This window comes from Thamnophis elegans, chromosome 3 (genome assembly GCF_009769535.1).
Source record: "Thamnophis elegans isolate rThaEle1 chromosome 3, rThaEle1.pri, whole genome shotgun sequence".
Lineage (NCBI taxonomy): Eukaryota > Metazoa > Chordata > Lepidosauria > Squamata > Colubridae > Thamnophis > Thamnophis elegans.
In genome coordinates this window covers 34,616,620-34,642,957 of record NC_045543.1, presented here as the reverse complement: position 1 = coordinate 34,642,957, position 26,338 = coordinate 34,616,620, and the positions used below count along the sequence as shown (strand labels likewise).

Sequence of the window (26,338 nt, the reverse complement as noted above, 5' to 3'; positions counted from 1 at the left end):
CAAATTTGCAATCACACTTAAACACAAAAGAAGCATTCCTAATGAGCTCACTTTATGATGAATAGTTACGCTCCTGGAAGTTTTGCAAAGTTTGATTTCAGAATACAAATATTGAAAGGAAAATGCATTTTTTACCAATTAAAACTTTAACAATAATACAGCATAAGCAGATATGCATTTATAGAGCTATATTCATTTTCCCTGTTTTAAAAGGTACATTAGCAGTACTCTGTCCTCGTTTTATTATATTTAATCTTACTATAATCTTATTTTATGTAAAACGAAAGTACATTTTCCAGTAAAATCTATGAATAATTAACTACCAAACAGAGTGGATTAAATTTTTATGATAAAACAGATGGACGTTTATGAACAATTAGTATATTGTTTATAAATGTTTAAAGAAAAAGAAAAACAGTTCTATAAATAATATAAGTAAATATTTATAATTTCCTCCTTCTTTGTATCTATTAGCATAAGCTTTAAGTACCATTTTCTAAATGTATTTGTTTACCTTGCTACATAATTGTTACATACTCTTTGAGTTCCCAATTTGTTACTGTTAGTACTATATCTTTTCCCCAGTGTTTTGCAAAGTTTATCCTCACAGCTGTAAGGATATATCTTAATAAATTATGGCATTTTTATTGGTGTACTTTGCAATTACACCTAATTTTAAAAATTGTGGTTTCATTTCAAATGTAACATAATAACAGAGATAGGAAGAACCTTGGAGGTCTTCTAGTCCAACTCCTTGATCAAGCAGTATGCCAGTGACGTGCAGTCAGGGGAGGCAGGGGAGGCACAGCCTCACCACTGTCATCATGAAAAGGGGAAAAAATGTAAAAGGAAAAAGGCGAGTGCTGAGGTGAGGCTAGCTAGCTGCTGCCTCATGGTGAATGACTGCCTAACTGTTTAAAAAAGCCTCTAAAAAGCGCCTCTACTATGAGGCAGGAGAACTGTGTGCCTCATCTAGTCTAGTCTGACTTCTAAGATGTTTTATGATCGCTCGAGCAGAGTTAAGCGAAGGTTAAAAGCCTAAAAAATCCTGAGGTAGGTGAGGCACACAGTTCTTCTGTCTCATAGTAGAGGGCGATTTTTTAGAGGCTTTAACTCTGTCATTCTATTTAAAGCTGCACCGTCGCACCCGCTCTTCCTCCTCTCTTTCTCAGTTTCTGATGCCTCCACCCCCACCCCACGCGCCCTCTTTTCCTTCAAATTTCCTTTTTTTCTTTTTTCTTTAATAAATGCAATGCCAGTTGCCATTTGGATTGACTCTTCCCTGTTGAGTTAACCTTGCATGAATTGCAAAGGGAGGAAGATTGTGGGGGGATGTGAGCCTACCAAAGCTTCCGAGTAATAGGTGGGTTAGTCAGTGGGCAATGTTCCCTCTAAGATGCGTGGCTGCGCGGCTGCACACATAACAAGAAAACACCGTGCACCAGTTTCCAACTGCCGCACAGTGTTTTTTAATGTGTTAAAATGATTTAAAATATTCCCCTTCCCTCCCTCCTCTCTCTGCACCAAACTCTCTCCTGAAGTCAAGGAAGTCTCTGCCCGGAGACTGATGATGCTGCAGAAGAGAGAATTCCCGTTGGTCCTCTGGGGCTTCGTTGGTTCCTGGGAAAATGCGATTCGCTGATTGTAGCCTGCATTTCTCTGCACATCCGGCGTTTCTCAGGCATTGCGTTGACTTCTCCCTTCGCTTTGTGGGGAGAGGGAAGCAGCGTGGAATTGGACTGCCTGAGACAAAGTGGTCAACAGGATCTTGAGACTTGATTTTTGAGCAGTACCAATCCATTCCTTTCCCTTTCTGTCCTTCTATCTTCCTTTCCTTTTCCTTTTCTTTCTCTTTTCCTTTCTCTTTTCCTTTCCTTTCTTCTTTCCTTTCTCCTTTCCTTTCCTTATTTCCTTTACCTTCTTTTTTCTTTTCTCTTCCCTTTTCCTCCCTTCTTCATCCTTTCCTTTCTTCTTTCCCTTTTCCTTTCCTTTTTCCTTTCCTTATTTCCTTTCCCTTCTTTTTTCTTTTCCCTTCCCTTTCCCTCCCTTCTTCATCCTTTCCTTTCTTCTTTCCCATTTCCTTTCCTTTTTCCTTTCCTTCTTTTCTATTTCCTTTCCTTTTTTCTTTCCTTTCTCCTTTCCTTTCTCTTTTCCTTTCCTTTCTCCTTTCCTTTCTCCTTTCCTTTCTTTTCCTTTCCTTTTCTTATTTCCTTTCCCTTCTTTTTTCTTTTCCCTTCCCTTCCCCTCCCTTCTTCATCCTTTCCTTTCTTCTTTGCCATTTCCTTTCTTTTTTCCTTTCCTTCTTTTCTATTTCCTTCCCTTTTTCCTTTCTTTTCCTTTCTCTTTTCCTTTCCTTTCCTTTTTCTTCTTTCCCATTTCCTTTCCCTCCCACTTCCTTCCTTACTTCCTGGGGGTGTGAGGGAGAGGGAGTGGACCCTTTTCCTCCTTGCCCCCCTCCCCAATATCTGCTCTGATAGCAAATGTGCTTTTTGTTTGCTACAGTATGTGTAAAGAATGCTGATATGAGACCTTAAACATAACCCTTCAACTGCTGCCAATCAAATATTGGATAAGATAATTTTTAGGATTTTAATGTTTGTAAATCTGATTGTGATGACATCAGTGCCTCGCCAGCCATAAACCTCACTGCATGTCACTGCAGTACACACTATACCATTCTGAACAAATGGCTTCAATCTCTTCTTAAACACCTCCAGTGATGGAGCACCTTCAATTTATGAGAATAACTTGTTTTACTGATTAATTGTTCTCACTGTTAAGAAATTTCTTCTTTTTTCTAGGTTGGATATTTTCTTGATGAGTTTCCATCCATTATTTCTTGTCTAGCTCTCAGGTAAATAATTTGTCCCTCTTTTCTTTGTGACAGTATACATGTTTTGCTTTAATTATTCTTGTTTAGTCTTAATGCTTTTTAACATAAAAAGAGAGAAGGAATTTGATTCAGAAATGTAGACAACACTTAAAGAACTTCAAATCTATTTTAAGAATTCTCAGCAATTGGCAAAATTAAAAATTGGTGCCTATACAACATTTTAGATATTTTCCATCACCAAAATAAAACTGGAAGTTAGGCACCACCATACTGAATCAACTGAATTTAAATAAGAGAATATTATTTCTTCTTCCCTGTTTATATGAGCAGCACATTGTACAAGAAGATCTCCAATATCCCTTCCAACTTTATAATTCTATGATTCCATGATTCTGTATGTCTATTCACAACCTATACCAGACCTTATTTGTCCCATTTTCTTTTTAATCTGTCCATTGTTTATGATTTCTCTGTGCATTTTTCTTACATTTTTTTTTGCATGAAAAAAAATCTTAAAATTGGTGGTTTAAATAGAACACAAAGGTGCTGGACAGTACCTCCAGAAAAAAAAGATTTCTGTAATTTTGTGAAGCATCTAAGAAAATAAGTCTAGAATGAAAGGAATGCACAAGAATCCCAGAAGAAATTTATCATACAATGAACGGTTGTAGGAACTGGGTATGTCTAGCCTAATGAAGAAAAGGTCTAAGGGTGACATGCTAGCATTCTTCCAATATTTGAAGGGCTGCCACAGAAAAGAGGGACTTGGTTTATTCTCCATGTGAAAAAAACCTGTTTGGTTTAGTGTTTAAGGCACTGGCTAGAGACTGGACCACCATAACTTCTAATCCCACCTTAGGCACAAAGCCAGCTTGGTAACCTTGGGCCAGTCACTTTCTCTCAGCACTGGGAAGCGGGCAAAAGTAAACTACTTCTGAAATATTTCTAAGAAAACTGCAGGGATTACTCTAGGCAGTTGCCAGAAGTCAACACTAACGCAGAGACATATAAAAATACATGTACAAGGCCAAGTACTTTAACAATTTAAAAGTCAAGAGGATTAAGTGTAAAGTCATGAGTTTGCAGATGATATCGAGGCATTTTAAGCATGGCCAAACTGAAGCAGAGGGTAAGTGTTACATAGAAAGAGAACATCTAAAACAAATAATTTCTAAAGGTTTTGTTGACTTTCATGTGCTTTGCAAAGTTTGTTTTTTGAGTTGTACAGATAAAGATATTTGCTTATGATATTAGCATGCATCTCTGTGAATATGTCCATAATGGACATCCCTTCCCTGTTTATATGAGCAGCACATTGTACAAGAAGATCTCCAATATCCCTTCCAACTTTATAATTGGATTCAGTTCAATTCTCTTCCTTGGCTTTTTGTCTACTTCCAAAGTATTCTTTTTTAGATCCCAATGCACTCTTGCAGGCAGCATCTGTTGTAATTGAGGACTGTCATCCAAAATCTAAATGTTAGGGGACTTTCTTCCAGAATTTGTTCAAACCAACTTTTTTTCTTTGTGCCAAGGTAATGTGTATGATTCTTTCCCAAGTGTGGATGGCGGGCATCATCCTTCAAAAAGAATTCTTAAATTTGATTTTGAAAAAACAATGCTTCACATTTTATAGGAAACCACCTTTTGAGGTGTTGACAAATGCAAGGATAAAAAAGTGAAAAGAGGGGAACATAACTAAAACAGGATACTTCCATATAACCTGAATACCTCCATGCAGCAAAGATGGTCAGGAAAGATGAGGTTCAAAATAAACCAATGATTGCAACAAATGTCAAAAAACAATTTTAAAAGCTTATTTCAATATGTAAAAAACAAGAAAAATGTCAGGGAAACAATTGGTGAATAAATGGAAGAAAATGGCAAAAAGAGGACGAGTAGTTGAGAGGAAATGGAACTCAACATTTTATATTTTATGTTATATTTTACCATTTTATAATGCCTTGGTAAGATCACACTTGCAACAAAGATGATTAGGAGGCAAAAACATATGAAGAAGAAATTGGGAAATTACCTAGCCTAGTGAAAAGAAGAACTAGGGGTAAAATGACAGCAGTGTTTCACTATTCAAGGGGCTGCCATAAAGAAGAGTACTTAACATGCTGTCCTTAATGGAACTGCATCAACATGGGAGAAAGTACGCAGTGGTGTAGTCTAAGACTTTATCTCAGGCCCAGAGCTCTTCATAAATGGTTTAGATAAGTAGATAAAAGGGGAACTCATCAAATTTGCACACAAAACCAAGCTGGCAGGAATAGCCAATACCCCAGAAGATAGGCTCAAGGCTCAGAAGGATGTTGATAAATTCGAACACTGGGATCTATGCAACAAAATGAAATTCAATGGTGAGAAAAGTAGATAAGAAAAACAAGATGCAAAGGTATACAATAGATGATACTTGGCTCAAGAGCTGTAACTGTGAGAGGAATCTAGCAGTCCTGAAATACTTTAACAGAGGGATCCTTCAAGATTCCGTCATTGGTATAGAGCAGTGGTTCCAGTCCAATGCCCCCTTGGTGCTACTAATTGATCCTCAGTGCCCCCCACCCAGTGGTGGAATTCAATTTTTTTAGTACCGGTTCTGTGGGCGTGGCTTGGTGGGCATGACTGGGGGGGGTCATGTGACTGGGCGGTTTGCATGATGGAAGATAGTAATGGTAAAATTCAAAACTGTAACAATTAATTGTACATTTATTCAAAATCCAATTTAAAAACCTTTTTAGTTAATGTTAATTCAACAAAATTGTTGAACATGATCCAGTGATATCAGGTTTTCAAAGTCTGATAGACATTTATCAAGAACCTTAGTGACTAGTAACTTAGTAAACTCTTTAGTAACTACTTCACTGTTCGGTAAATCCTTAATATGATGGATGGGCTTGATGAAGTGATACCAGTTTCCCAATGTCTGGTTTTAAGTCACTTAGCAGGAGTCTTAAATCACCATGTTCAATAATCTGGAGTCAATTTCGATTAGGACTACAATTATTTATATAATTATTGCAGGTAATTGCTGTAGTCTAGCAAGATTGTAGGTGAGCAACAATAAAGAAACTGTTCGGGAGGAGGAGTCAATGTCGCGATGATACGGATGTTGCGGTCTCGATGCTCCAAGACAGCAGCTGATACTTTTGCCGTTGGGTGGTCCAATCGGACATAAACCGTCCCGCAGAGATGGTGAACAGGAAGAATACGTCTTGCTGATCTCAGGAACATTGCAAAGTCCCTGATCGATCCAAGAGAGGTTCTTCAAGCCCATGACAAAAAATCCAGCCATTAGGCTGATGAAGTCGGGGCAGCTCCAAAATGGAAGGATACGGAAAGAGAAAGTGTTTCCAGCTGGTGAGGAATTTTTACCATTTTAAAAGAGACTGCCTATTAAAAACTTAAAATTAATTTAAATTGTAGAACAGAAGAAATAAGCAGCAGAATTAAGTTTGGAATGGTTTTGGACAGTGGGTTATCTTACTTTTTAAATGCTATGTTCATGGATAGAATTTATGCAAGCCTTTTAAAATGAATGGATTAAGTTTTCTTCTATTTTTTTTATTACTCTTTGTAACCTATGGACCAAAATTCTCCTCTTTCATTACTGTGGGTGTTCTTCTAACTCATTCAAGAATCTGACCTTTTTTAACTTGAAATACAAAAAAGATACAAAAAGAAACAAAGAAAATTTTAACAATAACACTGCTACTTGGAGGCTGGAGGTTTGTGTATTGGAAACAAAACACTCTTACTTTTCTCACTGATTATCCTGGCTTAGCACTCCAAGGTCTCACTGCTTGTTTATAGAGAGTGATAAGAATAAAAGCATACAGATGTCCCTTTGAAGTATATCTTTAACCAGAGAAAAGTGAAAATAAAACTTTATTGTGAATCTATGCTTAATCTTGTTAAAACATTCCAAGCTAGAGCAGCAGTGTTTGTTAGTTGGAGATAATGGCACAATTTCAACAACAGAAAGAAACTTTAAGTCTGCAAAAGATATTCTTAAAAATACAGAAATTATCAAACACATTTGAGAGGATAGAGAAGAAGTTGGAAGAGTTAGAGCATCTAACATGCATATGTATGTATGTGTACAACATAAGGAAACTGGATGTAAATTGCCAACAGTGATTTTGAAAGGAGGCTTAGAAATTTTTGTTATTAAAGATTATGGATGTTGAGCTAGAATAGGACATAAGGATTCAGTGTTATTGGAGGATTTCAATAACTATTAAATGAAATGCCAGTATGTGGTTATGTACTAAATCTTGGTATATTTTATGATGAAGGACATTTAAACAATTATAGTCAAATAAAAATGGAGGTATACGGGTAACATGTAAAAATATCTGAGTTAAAATACTTGAGCTAATATGAATTATGCTTGATGATTGTGGAAGAGATGCACGAAAGCATTTTGTAGCCAACTGATACACTTTCTACAGTATGTAAAGAAGAAAGATTTTATGTGTTGTGTTTGCTTTGAAAATAAAAAAATAAAAGAAGTAAGTCCATGTGTTGTTCATGGTTCTTTAGGCCTGACAAAGCCAGAAACCAAGTATTGCTGTACCTCTGCTGTTGTCAGGAATGCAAGAGGTGTCTGTCTTGTGGACACTGGAGAGATGTGCCACTTCCCAAATTCATTTTTGTTCCCCACAATAGGTTGCTGATCTCAAAATCACAGATAATAAGCAATACTAATTTACTTTGTAGCTATGGTTGAAATAATATGGACTTATGAGGAAAATGCCACTTTATAGCTAGTACAACTAATGATTAAAGATATTTCACTCATTACTGGGAATAGGATCAGGGCAATGACAATTCATTTTGGAGAGAAACACAAGGATGTAGTCAGGACATGATATTAAACTGCACTGTAAGCTACTTTTGATAGGTGTGTCAATGCTTGAGAACCACTTGTCTCAATTCCACAAACTATTCTGAACAAAACGTGTCTCCCTCTTTCAGCAGATCATCCATCCATCCAGCTAATGCTATAAAAATTATTACTAATTTAAAAACATTTTCTGGAGTATTTCCAGCAGTAGGGAAGGTTAAGATTGTTTATTAATCCAGATGATTTTAAAAAAAAATCCTATTAACAATACTAATACTAATACTATAGAAAAAAATGTGCAAAACCACACCCTGCAAAACCACACCCTGCTCCAACATGAAAGGATTACAATCCACAACCTCTTTTGTATGCTGTTCAATCCTTATTTACATAAGAAAGTAGCTCAAGCGGAGTAGATGCTCTTCCCCTTAAGAATCACATTCCAAAATTTCAGCTTCCCCTGCAATTTTTTACGGACGCAACAGCTCAGTTTCTACACAGCATGACAGACTGACCGAGGGTGTCTGTGTGCTCAGGTCAGGTGGGACAGGCTCTTGTGTAGCTGTTTACTCACGCACCCATTCAGTGGGCTGCAGAGAAGGAAGGGGGCAAAGCCGGCGAGAAGCGGGGAAGAGAACTCCATCACTACATTTAGGGGTTCATGGCCGCCCCCTGCAGCTGGAGGAGCAGTTTTAACCGCCAGTCTCATGCGACGAAGAAGAACCCAGCCCTTCCCCCCATTGAAGGCGTGTGTGAGACCTGAGCCTTCCCACCGGTTCCAGGTGAAGCAAGACTGAGCCATCACCTCCACACAAGCCGCGTGGGGAAGGACTCTCGCTTTCAGTCCCATCACATTCCCTTCTGTGCCTGCGTGTTAAGCTAGGCGAGTCGGGAATACAGTACAGCAGAACACCTCCAGCACTCCTCTGCCACCTCCCTTGCCTCTTAGCAGTGATGTACAATCAGGTGAGGCAAATGAGGCACAGCCATCATGAAAAAAAAATGTAAAAGGAAAAAGGCAAGTGCTGATATGAGGCTAGCTAGCTGCTGCCTCACCCTGAATGACTGCCTAACTGTTTAAAAAAGCCTCTAAAAAGCACCCTCTACTATGAGGCAGGAGAACTGCATGTCTCATCTAGTCTGACTTTTTAGTTTTATGATCGCTCAAACAAATCGGGGAAAGAAAGGAAGAGAAAAGAAAGAAAGAAAGAAAGAAAGAAAGAAAGAAAGAAAGAAAGAAAGAAAGAAAGAAACTTTCTCAGACCTATGATGAAAGCAATGACAAGTTAGATCTCTTGCCAAGAAAACTGTAGTTTGCCAGAAGGCACAAATTGGAAGCAAGTCTGATTTTTTAAAAAGAAAATAACAGAGATGGCAAAAAATGCAACTGAAAATAAGATTATTTATAATTTTGGATAACATATTATATTGTCAAACTCAAAAGGCTTTTGATACTTAATTGTCATCATCATCATCATCACCATCTGCCCCCCCCCGAAGGGACTGTCCTCCCTTGTGGAAAACACAACAAGGAACTCCTTGGCTCCTTGCTCTCCCCCACAAATCTCTTTTTTTGTTGTTGTTGGCTACTGGTGGTCACCTCATATGGTCCTCGGCGATAAGCTCTTGCCCGCCACCCCTTCGACACGCGCAAGGACAGGACAAAACGGTGCAGATCCTTTTATTAAAAAGGCATTTTAATAAAAAGATTGTGATGATGTCAGTGCCTCACCAGCCATAAACCTCACTGCACGTCACTGTTAAGTGTGAAACCTACTGGGTCAGACTGGACAGCCTCTCAGGACCCCGGTGTTAGTTGGAGGGCAGAGATCGACCCCTAGGCCCCTAACATATGGGGTGCCGCAGGGTTCGGTCCTGTCCCCCCTGCTTTTCAACATCTACATGAAACCGCTGGGCGAGATCATTCGGCGGCACGGGATAAAATACCACCAGTATGCGGACGATACCCAGTTGTATTTGTCCGCCCCGTGCCAACTCAATGAAGCGGTGGACATGATGAACCAGGGACTTGAAGCTGTTAGGGACTGGATGAGGGCTAACAAACTCGTGCTCAACCCAGATAAGACCGAGTGGCTGTTGTGTTTCCCTCCCACCAATTTGGCTAGTATTCCATCTCTCAGGCTGGGGGGTCAAATTTTACACCCCTCAGATAGGGTCCGCAACTTGGGAGTCCTCCTGGACCCACAGCTGACTTTTGAACATCATTTGTCAGCTGTGACCAGGGGGGCATTTGCCCAGGTTCGCCTGGTATACCAGTTGCGCCCCTACCTGAACCGGGAGGCTCTCACAACAGTCACTCGAGCCCTTGTGACCTCTAGGCTGGAATACTGCAATGTGCTCTACATGGGGCTGCTCTTGAAGAGTATTCGGCGACTTCAGCTAGTCCAGAATGCGGCCGCGCGAGCGATTGTGGGTGCACCTCGCTTCACCACATAACACCTATCCTCCGCGAGCTGCACTGGCTACCTGTCGATCTCCGGGTACGCTTTAAGGTGCTACTTGTCACCCACAAAGCCCTTCATGGTAGTGGAAGAGAGCCTTCTCGGTAGCAGCTCCGACCCTATGGAACGATCTCCCCGTGGAGATTCGGACCCTCACCACCCTCCAGACCTTCCGCACAGCCCTTAGAACCTGGCTATCCCGTCAGGCCTGGGACTAAGATTGTAACCCGCCCGAATGGTATGAATGTTGTGTTTTTTAATTATGTATTGTCTCATTTGTTAAAAGTTTGTCTTTCCCCCCTTCCCTTTTAAGTTGTGAGCCGCCCTGAGTCCCCCCAGGGAAAAGGGCGGCATATAAATAAACTCAATACCAATACCAATACCAATACCCCTTTACTTCTATATTAGAAGGCCACATAGGCAGAGTTTGCCGCTTACAAAAGAACAGGAAGTGAATGCCTATACCTCTTAGAAAGATATAAAAGAAACTGTCCTTTGGGTTCTTGTCTAGATGTTAGAAATTGTTATCTCTGTCTGGACCTTTTGGCCAAAATAAAGCTTATCTTGATCTCGCAGTCCTATCTCTTTATTTTCTGTAACAACAGGATGCCGTTTCTAACCAATGTGCACATTTATGACCAAATGTCCTGTGCCTGCCAACAAAAGCCTTCAGTGTGAAACTGATTAAAGTCTGCTCAGTTTGAAGCAGCAAACTGTGAATAAAAGCTGTTTAGGAAAGGCAAGCTTGTTGAAGCAATCTCTCTGCTTTGCAAGGGAGCAAAAAAAGAGAAGTTGCTTTTGTGAAATGGTCAGCTATACAAATTTGATTAATAAATACAAATTTAAGAATTTATCTGAATGAGAAGACAGCAACCAGTGATCATCACATCTCTCCCCCTTCCTTTCTCTCTCTATCATGTCTTTTTCATTTAGCAACCATTTTGCATAATAGCCAAGTTGTTTTTTAAGGCTTAGTGGTGCACAGTCTTATAATTTTGATAGGAATTTGCTCTCAAAGCTTGTTTCAGTTTAGTTTCTGGATGTTTTGTTACCAGACTAGGTAACATCATCAGTAGCATTTTCTTGTCCTATTCCTCTTTAACTTATATATGTCTTGTGTCTTATAATTTTTCCAATTGCTTTTCACCCTTAGATCACAGATGCCTAAATGAATATTAACTTAGGGGTTTTCAAACTATTTTAAACAGGGGGCCAATTCCCTCAGACTGTTGGGGGGGGCAGACCAGTTAGGTTGGTGTGGCTAGATGGTCATGTGACTAGCTGGGTGTGGCCAATTTAACAGTCCATTAAACAATGCACACAAATTAAACTTTTATTTGCTTTTGTTTGCATTTTGTTCTTTTGATTGACTTTTCTTTTTACTAGATCATTTTTTCAGTTGTTTAGGAATCTAGTGGTCCATTTTTGCAGCAATTCTTCTCAGTCACAAGGAGCTTACAATCGACAAGTCTGTCTGTCTGTCTGTCTATCATCTATCTATCTATCTATCTATCTATCTATCTATCTATCTATCTATCTATCTATCTATCTATCTATCTATCTATCTATCTCTTTTGGAGGTAGAGGAGGTGAAAACAGGCCCATTTTTGGCCTCCTGGAACATCCGCACGCCCCATTTTTCACATCCCCCACCTCCAGAAGGTCTCTACAGGCCAAAAATAGTGAAAGCTCATATTTTGGCCTCCTGGGGCATCTGTGTGCCCCATTTTTTACCTCCCTGCCTCCAGAACATCTCTGCAGGCTAAAATTGGCCTTATCTTTCAGTTCCAGCCCGTGAGGCTCACGAAGGTAAGTCCAGCTGAAATAGCTCCTCTCCTAACTTGAGAAAGTAAAGACTCTTGAAACAGATTATTTCAAAAGGAACCTTTAATCCAGCAGGATGGAAACCATTAGAAGCAAAACAGCATCTGAAAACCTTTAGGCCATGCAAATGGGATTAAGCTGATAATGACCCCTCCCCTTTATCCGAATGCAGATTCTGACCAATATACAAGTATGAAGATGCTTCCTTAACTCTTCTGCCCTGGGAGTCAATAAAACACACATTCCCATGGCTATATCTAGTTAGACATCAAAGTAAGATATCCCACATGGCTACCATAAACATCCCTCCAGAGATGTTGGGACCTTCAGTCTCCCTGTGACAGGAAACCAATAAAACTCAGTTGTTTCAGATGTAGCTAATGAATTAACTCCGAGGCTCTCCTTCTCCCAATTGAATGGCAGTATCACTTTTAGGGATCTGACACCAGCACTCGGCTGAACGGTGAGCAGGGTAGTGTGGGCAGGGCAGCGTCATGGTGCTGTGTGGGCTGGATTAATGGCTTCAGTGGGCCACATCTGCCTCAAGGGCCATAGTTTGAGGACCCATGATCTAGCTGTTCAAGGCAGGCAAAAAAACAGGAAGCTGTTTTAAGCTTTCAAAGCTCTGGCTACTGCCTTAAGTTCCATTTGATGTGTAATCACAAGACCAGATGGCAAAACCCATTTTTATAGAATCATGTTTTATTGTAAAAAGCACCACCACATACACAATGAAATGCGGAGACTTTCAAAATCTCACTTAAACTTTATTTAAAAGTTCTTTTGTAAAGATTTCCTAGAAACAAAATAATGAAGAATTCTTACCCCAGCAAAAAATATTTAAAATTATAAAACACATTACATTAGAAGATTGCCAGAAACCTTCTATACCATATTTTAAAAACTTTTGAACTTTGTTGTTATCCCAGCAGTGTACCAGTATCAGCAAATGCTGAATTTGTTACTAGTGCGATTGATCACACATACATAAAGCAAAATTGATATAAAGTCTAATCCAGCAAAAGTAAAAGTAGAATGAAAAGTTGACTCCTTTTTTCCCCAGAACAGACATAAGGCTTTCCATCTAAAGTTATGTTCAGTTATGAGAATGATAAAAGCAAGTATATAACAGTGGCAATGTTTTTTCCCCACATTCTTTTAGAATTCTTACAATAGCCAAAATAGGTAATGCTGGTAGAATCCAAAGTAAACACTAATTTGTTGAAACAAATAAAATTGGTAGTGGGTAAAATAATACATACTGTTGAAATTACAGAGTATATCCCAGACACAATGAGCATTCAATCCACAAACACTTTAGCACCATATTGATAAAATCGTGCAGCAAATACTTTCTTCAAGGTTTGCGCAGAAAGTAAAGCAGAAATAGCACAGTGCAAGGGAGCCTTATACCCTTAGCTTCTACATGGGGTATTTTGGCAATGGCTGACTCCTGGTTTTCTTAGAGGTATCTGTTGATATTTTGCTGTAATTAAGTTCCAATCATTGTCACAACACCAGACTTGATGTGAGCTGGAAAATGAACAATATTTTATTAAAATTTCAGTTCTGAAACATTTTCATGAAAATATTGTCTGATTAATTTAACAAAATACATAAAGGTAGGCAAGAATTTTGAAGCAATTGCTGTTTTCTATAGCAGTTCCAGGACTGACTGCATAGAGTAAGCTGTGGCTTGCCACTGCACCAGAGGTGGGTTCCGGATCCCGTTGCAACTGGTACAGTGCAACGGGACCCGGTGTCCCCCACATGCATGTGTGCAGCGCGTGCATGCGTCCTTACCTCCACGACACCTCTGCAATACTGCAGCTGCTCAGCAGAGCATCGCACAGATGCCATACGCTGTATGCGCGGAAGCGCCGAAGAGCTCAAATACAGGTAAGGAGCTCGGGCAGGCGGATGGGCCCTCCGGAGCACCATACCGGAACGGTACTTGGTGCTCCCGGCAGGCACCGGTACACTCATACTGGGGCGTACCGCTTGCAACCTATCCCTGCACCACACCCTCAATCTTAAAGTGTCTATGCAGTCTAGATGACTTCTATACATGCAACCCTGGGCAGGCTTTCCTTTCTCATTTATCTAAATATACATAATCAGAAAGACCTCAGAAACTATATTAAAATACACTATGGAAAGCTGAGCAACTTTATGCCACCAAACATGTTTACTATCTTTTAAAAAATATTTTCTTGTCTATGATTCAAATTTTGGTTTATTACAGCAAACCACTAGAAACATTTTGGCACTACATTTTAGGACTTGGCAATACAATGTCTATGACCTCTCTCTGCATATTACCATATAAACAATGCCATGTAACAGTGAAACATACCATAATTGTTTTACACACCTATTAATCACTTGCTCTTAGAAATAAAAGAATGCAGTTAAACAATTATCTATTTGTTACCTGAAACACAGACTTTTTCACAGTCTTTTTGTGTGTTAAATCTATTTTCATTTCCACCACAGCCACCATACCAGAATCTAGCACAACTTCCGGTCTTTGGATCAAAATACCATTTTAGAACAAAATCCCTGCAAGTACCATCTTCTTTCTTCAACTGACAGATACCTGTGCCTGCAAACCAAAAGACAAATAATCAGTACATCACTTCGTATAAAAAAAATAAAAGAACACTTTATGTGAATGTTAGTCACCAAAAAGTTTACACACATTCACCTGAACAATGCACAATAAAGCATTTCCAGTGACAATGAGCATGCTTTCTTCTGGAACAGTAATACACACATATAAAGTAGTATTCAGTTTTATTATATACAGCAGCATGCAGAATTAAAAGAAAATAAAGGATGATCTGTTGTAAAAGAGAGAAATCGTCCTCAAATGAGGAAGTAATACAAGTTAAGGCCAATGGAATTCCTGGAAGGTATCTTAAAAAGAAGAGAACTTTAGGTCTTGCTTTGTCATACCTTTAAATATTGATAGAGTACAAGGAACTATGGAATTAAGCTAAATAGAAATTTCAAGTAAAATTTCAAGTAAAAATAGACATAGAACAGTTCAATTTTAAAAACCCAAACTTCAGAAATATACAACGTGTTCCTGCTAACAATGATTTTGCAAGTATCAATTCTACATGTGACTGCCCTTGAAGAATATCTGGAAGCTACAACTGCATGGGTCCCCAGAGTATGGGAATATCTGAGAATTGCTGGGTTAAGGTTTGTCAGTAACTGGGCATTGTGTGTGTGTGTCTGTGTGTGTGTGTGTGTGTCTGTGTGTGTGTCTCTGTGTGTGTGTGTGTGGAGAAATGTTATTAATTCTGATATTGCTTCATTAATTTCTAAAGTCAGCTAGACTTTTACATTCTGCTTAAGCAATATCAGATCTACCAACACTTTGTTTGTACATTAAGCACAATAGATTCAGTGTATTGTTTTATAAATGTCACTCATAAACATGTGAATGCAGCTGAATGGGTAATAGCTACCAGGATCTTGGCTAATATGGCGGGAAAATCCAAGAGAGTCTTATTTGCTTAGTCCTCAGTTGAGAGATGATCATAAAACCCCAGAGAGACTGGAAAGTCAAAGAAATATCTTAGAAGAAGGCAATGGCATATGGCAAAGCATTTTTTACATAGCTGCCAAGAAAACTACATGGACATGCCTCTATAGCTACCAGAAATTGTGCTCAAATCCAGGAAGGCTCTCTGTGTGTATGCATACATGTGTTCAGTACAATGATATCCAGCTCAAATATAATTAATCAAACAAGTTACACATATTGCCTTCCTATTCTGTGCTTGTTTTAAATATTTTTAGTTTTTAATAACATCAAGATAATGTGTTATCTTGTGTTAGCCTGTGTTTTCTTAAGTCTAAGAATTACTTAATGATCTCTGAAAGGTAGCTTAAACAACCATTTCATTAAATAATTATTTGCATCATTCTAATGTTCAGCTGTCTGGGTTAAATTTCCAAGTAATGGGAAAAAAGAAGGTCATTTGAAGTATTTGTGCCAAGAAATAATGTCATGGTTGAAAATTGTCCTGGTACTTTGATAATATTGTCATCATCATAAACTGATCTTTTTAATGATCTGTCTACTGATGCTGTCCAACCTGGTGTTCCTTTGAGCCTAATTAACGCATACATTTTTTTAAAATGGCCCAGTTTATCCATATAAACAATATTACCTCCAAGTCTCACATGGGATTATATGCTGAGTCTAAACCGCTTGGAGAGGGCTGTAAAGAACTATGAAGCGGTATATAAGTCTAAATGCTGTTACTATTGCTATATTCATATAACATTGAAATCTAAAATGAATTGTTTATTTTTCATATAAAGAGAAACTTAGATTAAATCTCTCATTTGTCGTGTATTTTTAATCTGAAGGGGGTGTCAGTCCCACAGCACTAAGTGTGGCAGCCCTGAAGATCCAAAGAAAAAGATGGCTTCCAGGGCTTCCAGGGGGGTAACTTTGAAGATCTTTTTAAAAAAAAAAATTTGAACAAATACATCCAAATCAGATAAATAAAATTTGAAATGATCCAAAGCCTGATGTTTTAAAAAAGAACATATAGGTATATTATTCAAAGTAGAATGACTTCCTTGCATATGCATGATGTACCAACAGCATCCTAAATTCCATGAGTTTGCTAACATTGCATGAATCAGAAATTTATTAAATTAAAAGAAATACCTGGCAAGATATATTCTATTCAACAAAGTGAAGAGTCTAACTCATATACATAATCCTAGTCTATGATGGGACATTTTCCTTGATTCAGAAGACATCCATGAAACCAGGAATAGTTTACACTTGTTATTGATTCCCTAAAAAAATAAATCAAAATACTGCAGATGTCCAGTGCTCCCAGTTTGAAGGCAAAAAGATGCTAATGTTAGAGCTCTCAATACCTTCATAACCAAAGACAGTTTTCCCAGCATAGCCTGGCATCTACAGCAGGCAGACATGCAATGCTAGAAAAAACCTGACTGCTAACGGATGCTATCTTCCCATCCCATGTACTTTACAGCACCTTTTGGCTTTTGAATTTGTAGTGAGGCACAATCTACAAAGCATACGGCACAAGAAGGCCTTGGATAAGTTGCAGATATATTATCTAATGGAAGAATACTTTCTGGAGAGTGAAAGAAGAACAGACTCCTCTGTTTATTTAAAGCAGTTACAGGATATAAGAAAATATGTGGCTAAAAATATTTGATGTGAATAAAGACATTTCAAAATTTGAAGTGATTTGCAGAGAGCAGGCTGCTGGTATGAAAATGGGTTTTTAATTCATTTTTTTAAAATGAATGTGTGTGCAAATATAATTATGTTACTTGGGTGGAGCATAGATATTCCTTGGTTAATGACAGTGATTGGAACTGGGAATTATGTTGTTACATGACACAATTGTAAAGTGCAATACATGACCATGCCAACTTACAATAGCAGTTGTAGCAGTCCCAGTTGTGGTCACCAGGTGCACCACTTAGTCACTATTTGGGACCTCCTACTAGCTTCCTGACTTTGCTTGTGAGAAGCTGACACTGAAGATCACAAATAGCAATCACATGGTCCCAGGATGTTGCAACATTATTAATTGCAAGCTAGTTGTCATATGACCAGAGGGATACGGCGACAGCTGCAACTTCAAGGATTGACTGCAAGACTTCTTGTTCAGCACCATAACATTGAACAATTACTAAACAAATGGTTGTTAACAGAGGACTATCTGCAATTATCCAAGTAGAAAATGTATCTATGAACTTTCTTTTGAGCATGAAAAGCAACATTCTTTAGAAATAATTTTCTTTCTTTCTTCTGTTACTTTTTTTCTTTCTTGCACTTTTAAAGTTTATTTTTCTTTTTAGTTTGTATTATCTTTTGTTATTGTAATTGAAATTTTAATAAAAATGTTATTTTTAAATAAATATTTAAATAGCAGCTGGTAAAAATGTATCTTTTCCTCGCATGTGTATTTGTGCCTTACAGCCTTCTGTTGAATCGTCTGAGATATTCCACATCCTGCTAAATAAATTAGAGAAGAGAAATATTTGTGTTTCTACTTCTTGCACCATCAAATGCTTCTTCCTTTTTTACAGGGAATGTGGGGAAAAGAAACAATCTTACATTTTCAAGAAAATTAAAACTAAATGAATTACATTGATCTTAGAATTCCAGAAACAGATTTTGACGGTTAAGATTAATGCTAAATAGGCTTCCTCAAAAGGAGAAGCTAATGGAGGATGCAGTTTAAAAAAGAAACTAAATACAAAATTGCAAACAACTTGGGTTGGGGGGTGGAGTGTTGTCAGAATGGAGACATGACAATACAAGCAGCCAATATAAGCTGCACAAAGACTTTACTGAATTCTGAAAACAAAGAAAGGACCCAAATATGAGGTTGAAAGGAAATGGTACTTAAAAGTAACTCTGTTATTGGTGAAATCCCTGAAACCAAGAAGGATAAAAAGTAGTTCTTCCAATCTGTGCAAAGAAAAGTAAAAGAAACTGTATAGTAACTACTCCAAAAGACGGTTGCATTGTTGGATAACAGGGAAATTTCTCCAGTCAACTTCTATTTTGGCTCATGAGGTTTTCTTAGGAAGTATTCCACCAGAAAAAGGTGAAGGGCAGCATGAAGGACCAGGATTTAAATTTAAAACTGTTAGAAGCCTTACATAAGATGTCATCTGTTTTTATAACTACAAGCCAGGATTCAACATTTCATATTTAAACCTTGAGTAATAAGGCAGCTTTTGTCACTCCAGGAACTTTTTAGCATGTAGAGTTCGCCTTAATTTCGACTGGGAGAGAGAAATGTGTGGCCCTGTTGAACTTGGATCTTTTAGCTGCTTTTGATCCCAATGGCTGTAGTATTTTTTAAAGAGAAAACCTACTGTCTTGTGATGACATGGTTCTTACTTTTTTTGGAAATTATCAGAAGTTACCTTTGGAAAAAAAATCTCTTAGTCATTGTGCTGGGGGATCCCACAAAGTTCCAATTTGTCTTGCCTGCTATCTAAAATTACTATGAAGCCACTGGGAGCAATTTCAAGCAGTTACTAGTAATTGCTACTAGTACTGGCCTTTCAACTCCAGCGGTCCTTGGATGAAACCAATTATCTGGATTCCTTTCAGTCCGGATTCAGGCCTGGCTACAGCACGGAAACTGCTTTGTTGCGCTGATCGATGATCTCTGGAGAGCCAGGGATAGGGGCCATGCCTCTATCCTAGTGCTCCTCGACCTCTCAGCGCCCTTCGATACCATCAACCATGGTATCCTTCTGCGGCAGTTGCGGGGCGTGGGAGGCACCGTTCTTCGGTGGTTCTCCTCCTACCTCTCGGATAGGTCGCAGTTGGTGTTGGGCGGAGGGCAGAGATCGACCCCTAGGCCCCTCAACTATGGGGTGCCGCAGGGTTCGGTCCTGTCCCCCCTCCTATTTAATATCTACATGAAGCCGCTGGGTGAGATCATACAATGGCACGGGATAAAAGACCACCAATATGCGGACGATACTCAGCTGTATCTGTCCACCCCGTGCCAACTCAGTGAAGTGGTTGAAGTGATGTGCCAGTGCCTGGAGGCTGTCAGGTCTGGCTAGGTGTGAACAAGCTTGCACTCAATCCCGACAAGACCGAGTGGCTTGTGTTTTTCCCTGCCAAAGATTGGCCTTGTATTCCATCTCTCAGGCTGGGGGGTGAAATTATATGCCCCACAGACAGGGTTCGCAATTTAGGAGTCCTCCTGGACCCACAGCTGACTCTAGAACATCATCTGTCGGCTGTGACCAGGGGGACATTTGCTCAGGTTCGCCTGGTACACCAATTGCGTCCCTACCTGAACCGGGAGGCCCTCAGAACAGTCACTCACGCCCTTGTGACCTCAAGACTGGACTACTGTAACACGCTCTACATGGGGCAGCCCTTGAAGAGCATCTGGAGACTTCAGCTTATCCAGAATGCAGCCGCGTGAGCCACCCACATTACACCTATCCTCCGCGAGCTGCACTGGTTGCCTTTTGGGCACTTTTTACTTTTAAAGCCCTACATGGTATTGGACCTGGGTACTTGAGAGACCGCCTCCTGCCAATTACCTCCCTACGACCAATTAGATCCCACAGATTGGGCCTCCTCCGAATACCATCCACTAGCCAATGTCGACTGTTGACCACTCGGGGGAGGGCCTTCTCTGTAGCTGTCCCAGCCCTTTGGAACGATCTCCCCGTGGAGATCCGGACCCTCACCACCCTTCAGGCTTTCTGCAAAGCTATTAATACCTGGCTATTTCGGCAGGCCTGGGGCTGATGAGTTCCCAGCCCCACTCGAATTTGTTGTGACTGTTGTTTATCTTTTTAACTTGTTTTTGTCTCGTTTGTTGTTTGTATCCCCCCCTCATTTTGGTTTGTTCGTCGCCCTGAGTCCCTCAGGAATAGGGCGGCATACTAGTGAAATAAACATTTCCAAACATTTCCAAACATTTCCAAACATTTCCAAACATTATTCCAATTACTCCCAAATATAGACTACTTCTCCTTTCCTTCCCCTATTTCCAAGATATAGGAGACCAGACAGATCATCTGGAGGAGAATTCAGACAAGATTTAAATTACTGTTGATTCTGTGGGTTCACTTCAGGATCTCAGTGTCAGATTCTACCACATCTCCATAGGCCAAGTCCGCACGAAGCGGCCAAAAAAGCTGACAGTCCTCATCAAGGACTCTCCATGCAAAATGGAGATTGACACTGGCTCATCCTTGACCATAGTGCCTTGGGCAGCACTCAAGCAGGCTACCCCTAGCCTTAAGAAGCAGCATCTATGGGTTCCTGACATCCGCCTTCACGACTACCAGAGGAACCGAGTCCCCATTATGGGCCAGGGTACCTTCCAGGTGAAGACTTTCAAGACTTTCTGTGGCCAGCTACCAGTGATGGTAGTCAACGGAGACCTGCAGAGCCTCCTGGGGCTTGACTGGTTCGAAGCCCTGGGCCTAGAAGTGATCGGAATCAACGCCATACAAGGCAAAAGCACTGAGGAACTCCTTAAGGAGTTTGAGGACATCTTCGGCACCGGTCTAGGTAAGTATGTGAAGACCCCAGTATCTTTTAATTTGGACCCCAATGTAGCCCCCATCAGGCTGAAACCCAGGAGAGTACCTTTCGCTCTCCGCCCAAAAATTGATTTGGAACTGGACAAATTGATAGGCCAGGGAATCCTAGAGCAGGTAGATCATGTATGCTGGGACACCCCTATTGTGACACCTGTCAAGTCTGACAGGTCTGTCCACATCTGCCCAGACTACAAGTGCACGATAAACAAAGCTTTGCAACAAAGCGCTTATCCTGTACCCATTTTACAGCATTTACTACATTCATTAGGCCCCGGAAAAGTTTTTGCAAAATTAGACATGGCGCAGGCATACCAGCAGTTGTCTGTAGATGGCATCATGGCTGAGACCCAAACCATTGTGATGCACAGGGGTGCATTCAAATGCAACTGCCTGAAATTTGGAGTTAGTATCACCCCTGGACTGTTCCAAAGCATCATGGAACAGCTTTTGCAGGGGATTCCAGGAGTCGTCCCCTATTTTGATGACACCTTGGTATTGGCTGCAAATAAGGCACAATTATTTAAAAGATTGTGATCTGTTCTGGCCAGAATCTGAGACAAAGGCCTTTGCCTCAAAAAGGAAAAATGCCAAATTAACATGCCAAGGGTTGAATTTCTAGGGTACCTCATCGACAGCTGTGGGATTCACCTGACCGACAAACAAATTAAGGCAATCCAGGACGCCCCTACACTTCGCAATCAGACTGAGCTGCAGGCGTTCCTCAGGCTCCTTAACTTCTACAGTATCTTTCTCAAACAGAAAGCCACAGTTACTGAACCTTTACATCGGCTTCTTTCAAAGAATACAAAGTGGTCCTGGGGCCAAAGCCAAAGCAGCTGCATTTGCCGTGGTGAAGAGACTGCTGTCAGTGGACACATTTTTGGTCCAATACAGCCAGACCCTGCCACTTGTTCTAACGTGCGACGCTTTCCCCATTTGGCATCAGAGCCATCCCCAGTCACCGCATGCCCAATGGAACCAATGTGCCCATCGCCTATTACTCACGAACCTTGTCTGCTGCCGAGCAGAACTACAGCCAACTGGACCATGAGGCTCTGGCTGCAGTTGCTGGTGTTAAAAGGTTCCAAGAGTACCTCTATGGCTGTGACTTTGAACTCATCATGGACCACAAACCACTACTGGGCTTGCTGCTGGGGACTGGCCTACTCCTTCTTCTTTGTCGCCGCGAATGACCAGATGGACAATCTTCCTCACGGCCTACAGTTATCGCCTCGTCCATCGACCTGGCTCTACATTGGGGCATGCCGACGCCTGAGTCGATGCCCACTGTCTGAACTGCTTGCTGGCCATACCCCCGAGGTGCCAGTCCTCCTCACTGACTGCCTAGAGACTGGTCCTGTCTCGTCTAGTGACATTGCTCGCCACTCTGCAAAAGACTCTACACTCAAACAGGTTTTGAACTGGGTGTGGAGGGGGGTGGCCCAAGGGGCCTGTCAGGTCTGAATTTACAATGTTTTACTGCAAACATGATGAACTGTCTGTAATAAATGGTTGTTTACTGTGGGGGGACCGGGTCGTTTTTCCATCCAAACTGCGCATTGCAGTATTAGATGCTTTGCACATAGGGCATCCTGGAATTGTCAGGATGAAGTCTTTGGCCAGGAGTTACGTGTGATTGCCTAACATGGACAGGGAGATAGAAGAATGGGTGGCTACCTGCACACCGTGCCAGGAGTCCAGACCAGCTCCCCCAGAGGCGCCTGCTAAGGAGTGGGAGCAACCTCAAGCACCATGGTCTAGGGTGCACATAAATTTTGCTGGCCCAGTTCACGGCCAGACTTTCATGGTAGTTGTGGACGCCTACTCGAAATGGCTAGAAGTAGTCCTCATGACCTCTACCACGGCAGAAGCGATCATCAAGGCACTACAGAGACTTTTCTTCACTCACGGCCTGCCCGATATCTTGGTCTCTGACAAGGGGCCCCAATTTACGGCCATGCAGTTTGAGACCTACTTAGCAGCACAGGGAATCATACATGCCCTGGTCGCTCCATTCCATCTGGTCTCCAATGGTCAGGTGGAGAGAATGGTGAGATCTGCAAAAGAGGCCCTATCCAGGATAGGCCTGGGAGATTGGCAAACATGGGTTGATCAATTCCTCCTCATACAGCACATCACACCAAGGGCTATCACTGGGAGAAGCCTTTCTGAGCTTCTAATGGGTCGCCGGCTAAGGTTCCCCTTAGACCAGCTACACCCAAACTACTCTGCCGCATCACCCCCAGGTTCAACAAGCAAAATAAGGAACTTTAATGTAGGGGATTCAGTTTATGCCCACAACTACGCTGTGGGGGGGGGGACTCTGGATTCCTGCCACAGTAATAGGGATCACTGGAAACGTAACCACCAACAGGGGACCTTCTATCATATGTGGTGGACATGTCGGAAAGCCAAAGAATTCTGGACCAAAATTCAAAAATGGTTAGAAGAAATAATAGAACAAAAAGATTATGAAGGTGGATTATAGTAAACTCAACCGTTCACATATCTAGTGAAGAATCTTTTATTCTGATTAGAATGGAGCTCAGGACTTTATTACAAACCTAATTTTATTCAGTTATCTCTTTGCCTGTTTTTGTTTTAGGGATGATTACTAGCTATCATCTTTCAATACACACATTTTCCTTGATCAAATTAATTTCAGATTTTTTTTCTTTTACTCATACCTTCTCTTGCTATCATTTTTGCTCTGCTTCTTAATTTCATTCTTGGAAATTTCCTCCTGGGTAAATTCTTCATGTGCACTTTCTGTCCTGTAAATGTTGAGACCAGTTATGTTACTATGGCTGTGATGCCTATAATGAGCATGCACAACCTAGAGCCTGGGTGGAAATAAATGTAAACTAAATTTAATTCTGCATGTTATTATTGTATAGTGTCTTCTTAAAAAGAAGATGCAACAGTTCTTCAGTGCTTCATTTTCTCCTCACAACAGTTTAAAAAGGTAAAGATTCCCCTCGCACATATGTGCTAGTCGTGCCCGACTCCAGGGGGCAGTGCTCATCTCCATTTCAAAGCCAAAGAGCCAGTGCTGTCCAAAGACGTCTCCGTGGTCATGTGGCTGGCATGACTAAATGCCGAAGACACACGGAATGCTGTTACCTTCCCACCAAAGTGGTCTCTATTTTTCTACTTGAATTTTTACATGCTTTCGAACTGCTAGTTTGGCAGAAGCTGGGGCAAATAATGGGAGCTCACTCAGTTACACAGCCCTAGGGATTAAACCCGTCGACCTTTCTGATTGACAAGCTCAGAATCTCAGCCATTGAGCCACTGCGTCCCTGTTTATCCTACACAAATAAAAAAATTATGAACAATCAAGTATCTGCACAGTTTGTGGAGAAAATTATTGTTTATCATATAGCCAAAGGGTATTTGTTCATTTCATTGTGATTTCTTGTAGGTTTGTTATTAACAAAATTTGGGGTCCGATTGCTATTATAGAAGAGACAAGGATCATGGAATACCTATTATTTCACCAATTTTAACTGAACAGCTAACGAATCCCATCATTTAACAGGATGGTATTATGATAAGAATAATGTTTGTGATTAGTTCTTACTGGAAATGATCTTGTATAAAAATTTGGATTTCAGTGAAATAGATAAGATTATTCACTATATACTCTTAATTACAAATGTTATTGAATATATTTCTGAAACCAATGGCAAGCAGTCCCAAAACAAATTTACCAAGAATAAGTTTCATAAACTTCCAATGAAAATTTGTATCAATATGTTTTCAATCAAACTGGACAATAATTCAATAGGGTTCATTTGCTGATTCCTTTCCATCTGCTTCATGGAAGAAACAGGGATTTTTCAAATAACCATCTCTTGTTGCTGTTCTAGCTCAATAATTGACTAGTTTATATTTTCACCTTGTTTTAAAAATACTTCAGGCAAAATTAAGGTCAGAAAAACACAATTAGGATAGTGCAAAATAAAAATATGTCTCCCTATTGAAATCTAATTAGTTAATTAAAGTTCCAGACCCTGGGGATGGATAAATCATGTTTTGTATGTAGAATAATGTATTTAGAATAACAGAGTTGGAAGAGACCTTGTAGGTCATCTAGTCCAACAACAACCCCCTGCTCAAACAGGAGACCCTATACCATTTCTGACGGATGGCTGTCCAGTCTCTTCTCAAAAGCTTTCAGTGATGAAACTTCCACAACTTCTGAAGGCAAGTTGTTCCAGTGATTGATTGTTCTCAATGTCAGAAAATTTCTCCTTATTTCTAGTTTTGAATCTCTCCTTGATCAGTTTCCATCCATTATTCCTTGTCTGGCCCACAGGTGCTTTGGAAAATAGGTTGACCCCTTCCTCTCTGTGGCAGCACCTCAAATATTGGAACACGGCTATCAGATCTCCCCTGGCCCTTGTTTTCATTTAAATAGAGATACCCAACCCCAACAACTGTTCTTCATTTGTTTTAGCTTCCAGGCCCCTAATCATCCTGTTGCACTTCTCAACACTTTTTCTAGAGTCTCAACATCTTTTTCATAGTGTGATGACCAGGGCCGGATTTAGATGAAAAGAGGCCGTAGGCTATTCCACTTATGAGGCCCTTTCACCTCCCATTTTTAAGTTTGTAAATTACATGAGAGACAATAAAATACATCATTACTGTGATATATATCAATATATATCAATATATATAGCTGGCCTCCCGACGGAGGGCGGCTCTGCTCTGCGGCAAAGGCAGCAAGGCCAGCCGCCTCCCTTGCTGCGCTTAGCTGCCCGGCTCAGCCTCCTCGCCCTCACCTGCCTGGCCGCTGGTGGGCTCCGCGTCGACAGGGCGGATACTGGGAGCAGCCGCGCCTCTCGCCCGACCACCGGTGCCGGGAACATGGGCGGGCTCCCCAACTGCTGAGGTGCTGGAACGATCTTAACCAATACATTTTTATGTTTGTTTATTAGTCATATGCGTAGAATTTCTCCTTATTTTCGGTTCAGTGTTTTAGTGTTCACTGTTTTTAGAATAGTGTAATTTTAATTTTGCTAATAATTTGAATGTAGGCCCCTCTTGATCTTGAGGCCCTAGGCTGAAGCCTAGTTAGCCTATAGGAAAATCCAGCCCTGGTGGTGACCAAAACTGGATGCAGTATTCTATGTGTGGCCTTACTAAGGCTTTATAGAGTGGTATTGATATTGATTGAATCCCTCTGTAAATACAATTTAGGATTGTGTTGGGTTTTTTTTGTCTGCCGCTGCACACTGTTGGCCC

The 26,338-nt window shown here is 40.5% G+C and overlaps 1 protein-coding gene across 4 annotated transcripts in view; it reads right to left on the bottom strand.

Moving 5' to 3' along the window:
- Positions 1–12,722: 12,722 nt before the first annotated feature.
- COL6A3 (collagen type VI alpha 3 chain) overlaps positions 12,723–26,338 on the bottom strand; it is a 136,795-nt gene continuing 123,179 nt past the window's right edge. For 3 of the 4 annotated variants that reach the window (XM_032212900.1, XM_032212901.1, XM_032212902.1), the window contains 2 exons: positions 14,406–14,576; positions 12,723–13,504 (listed from right to left, as the gene is read on the bottom strand). In XM_032212900.1, the coding sequence (XP_032068791.1) occupies positions 13,464–13,504; positions 14,406–14,576 (212 nt within the window). In that variant the 3' untranslated portion in view covers positions 12,723–13,463. Of the gene's footprint in view, positions 13,505–14,405; positions 14,577–23,772; positions 23,860–26,338 lie in introns of all 4 variants that reach the window. The other variant, XM_032212903.1, reaches the window with a different exon arrangement.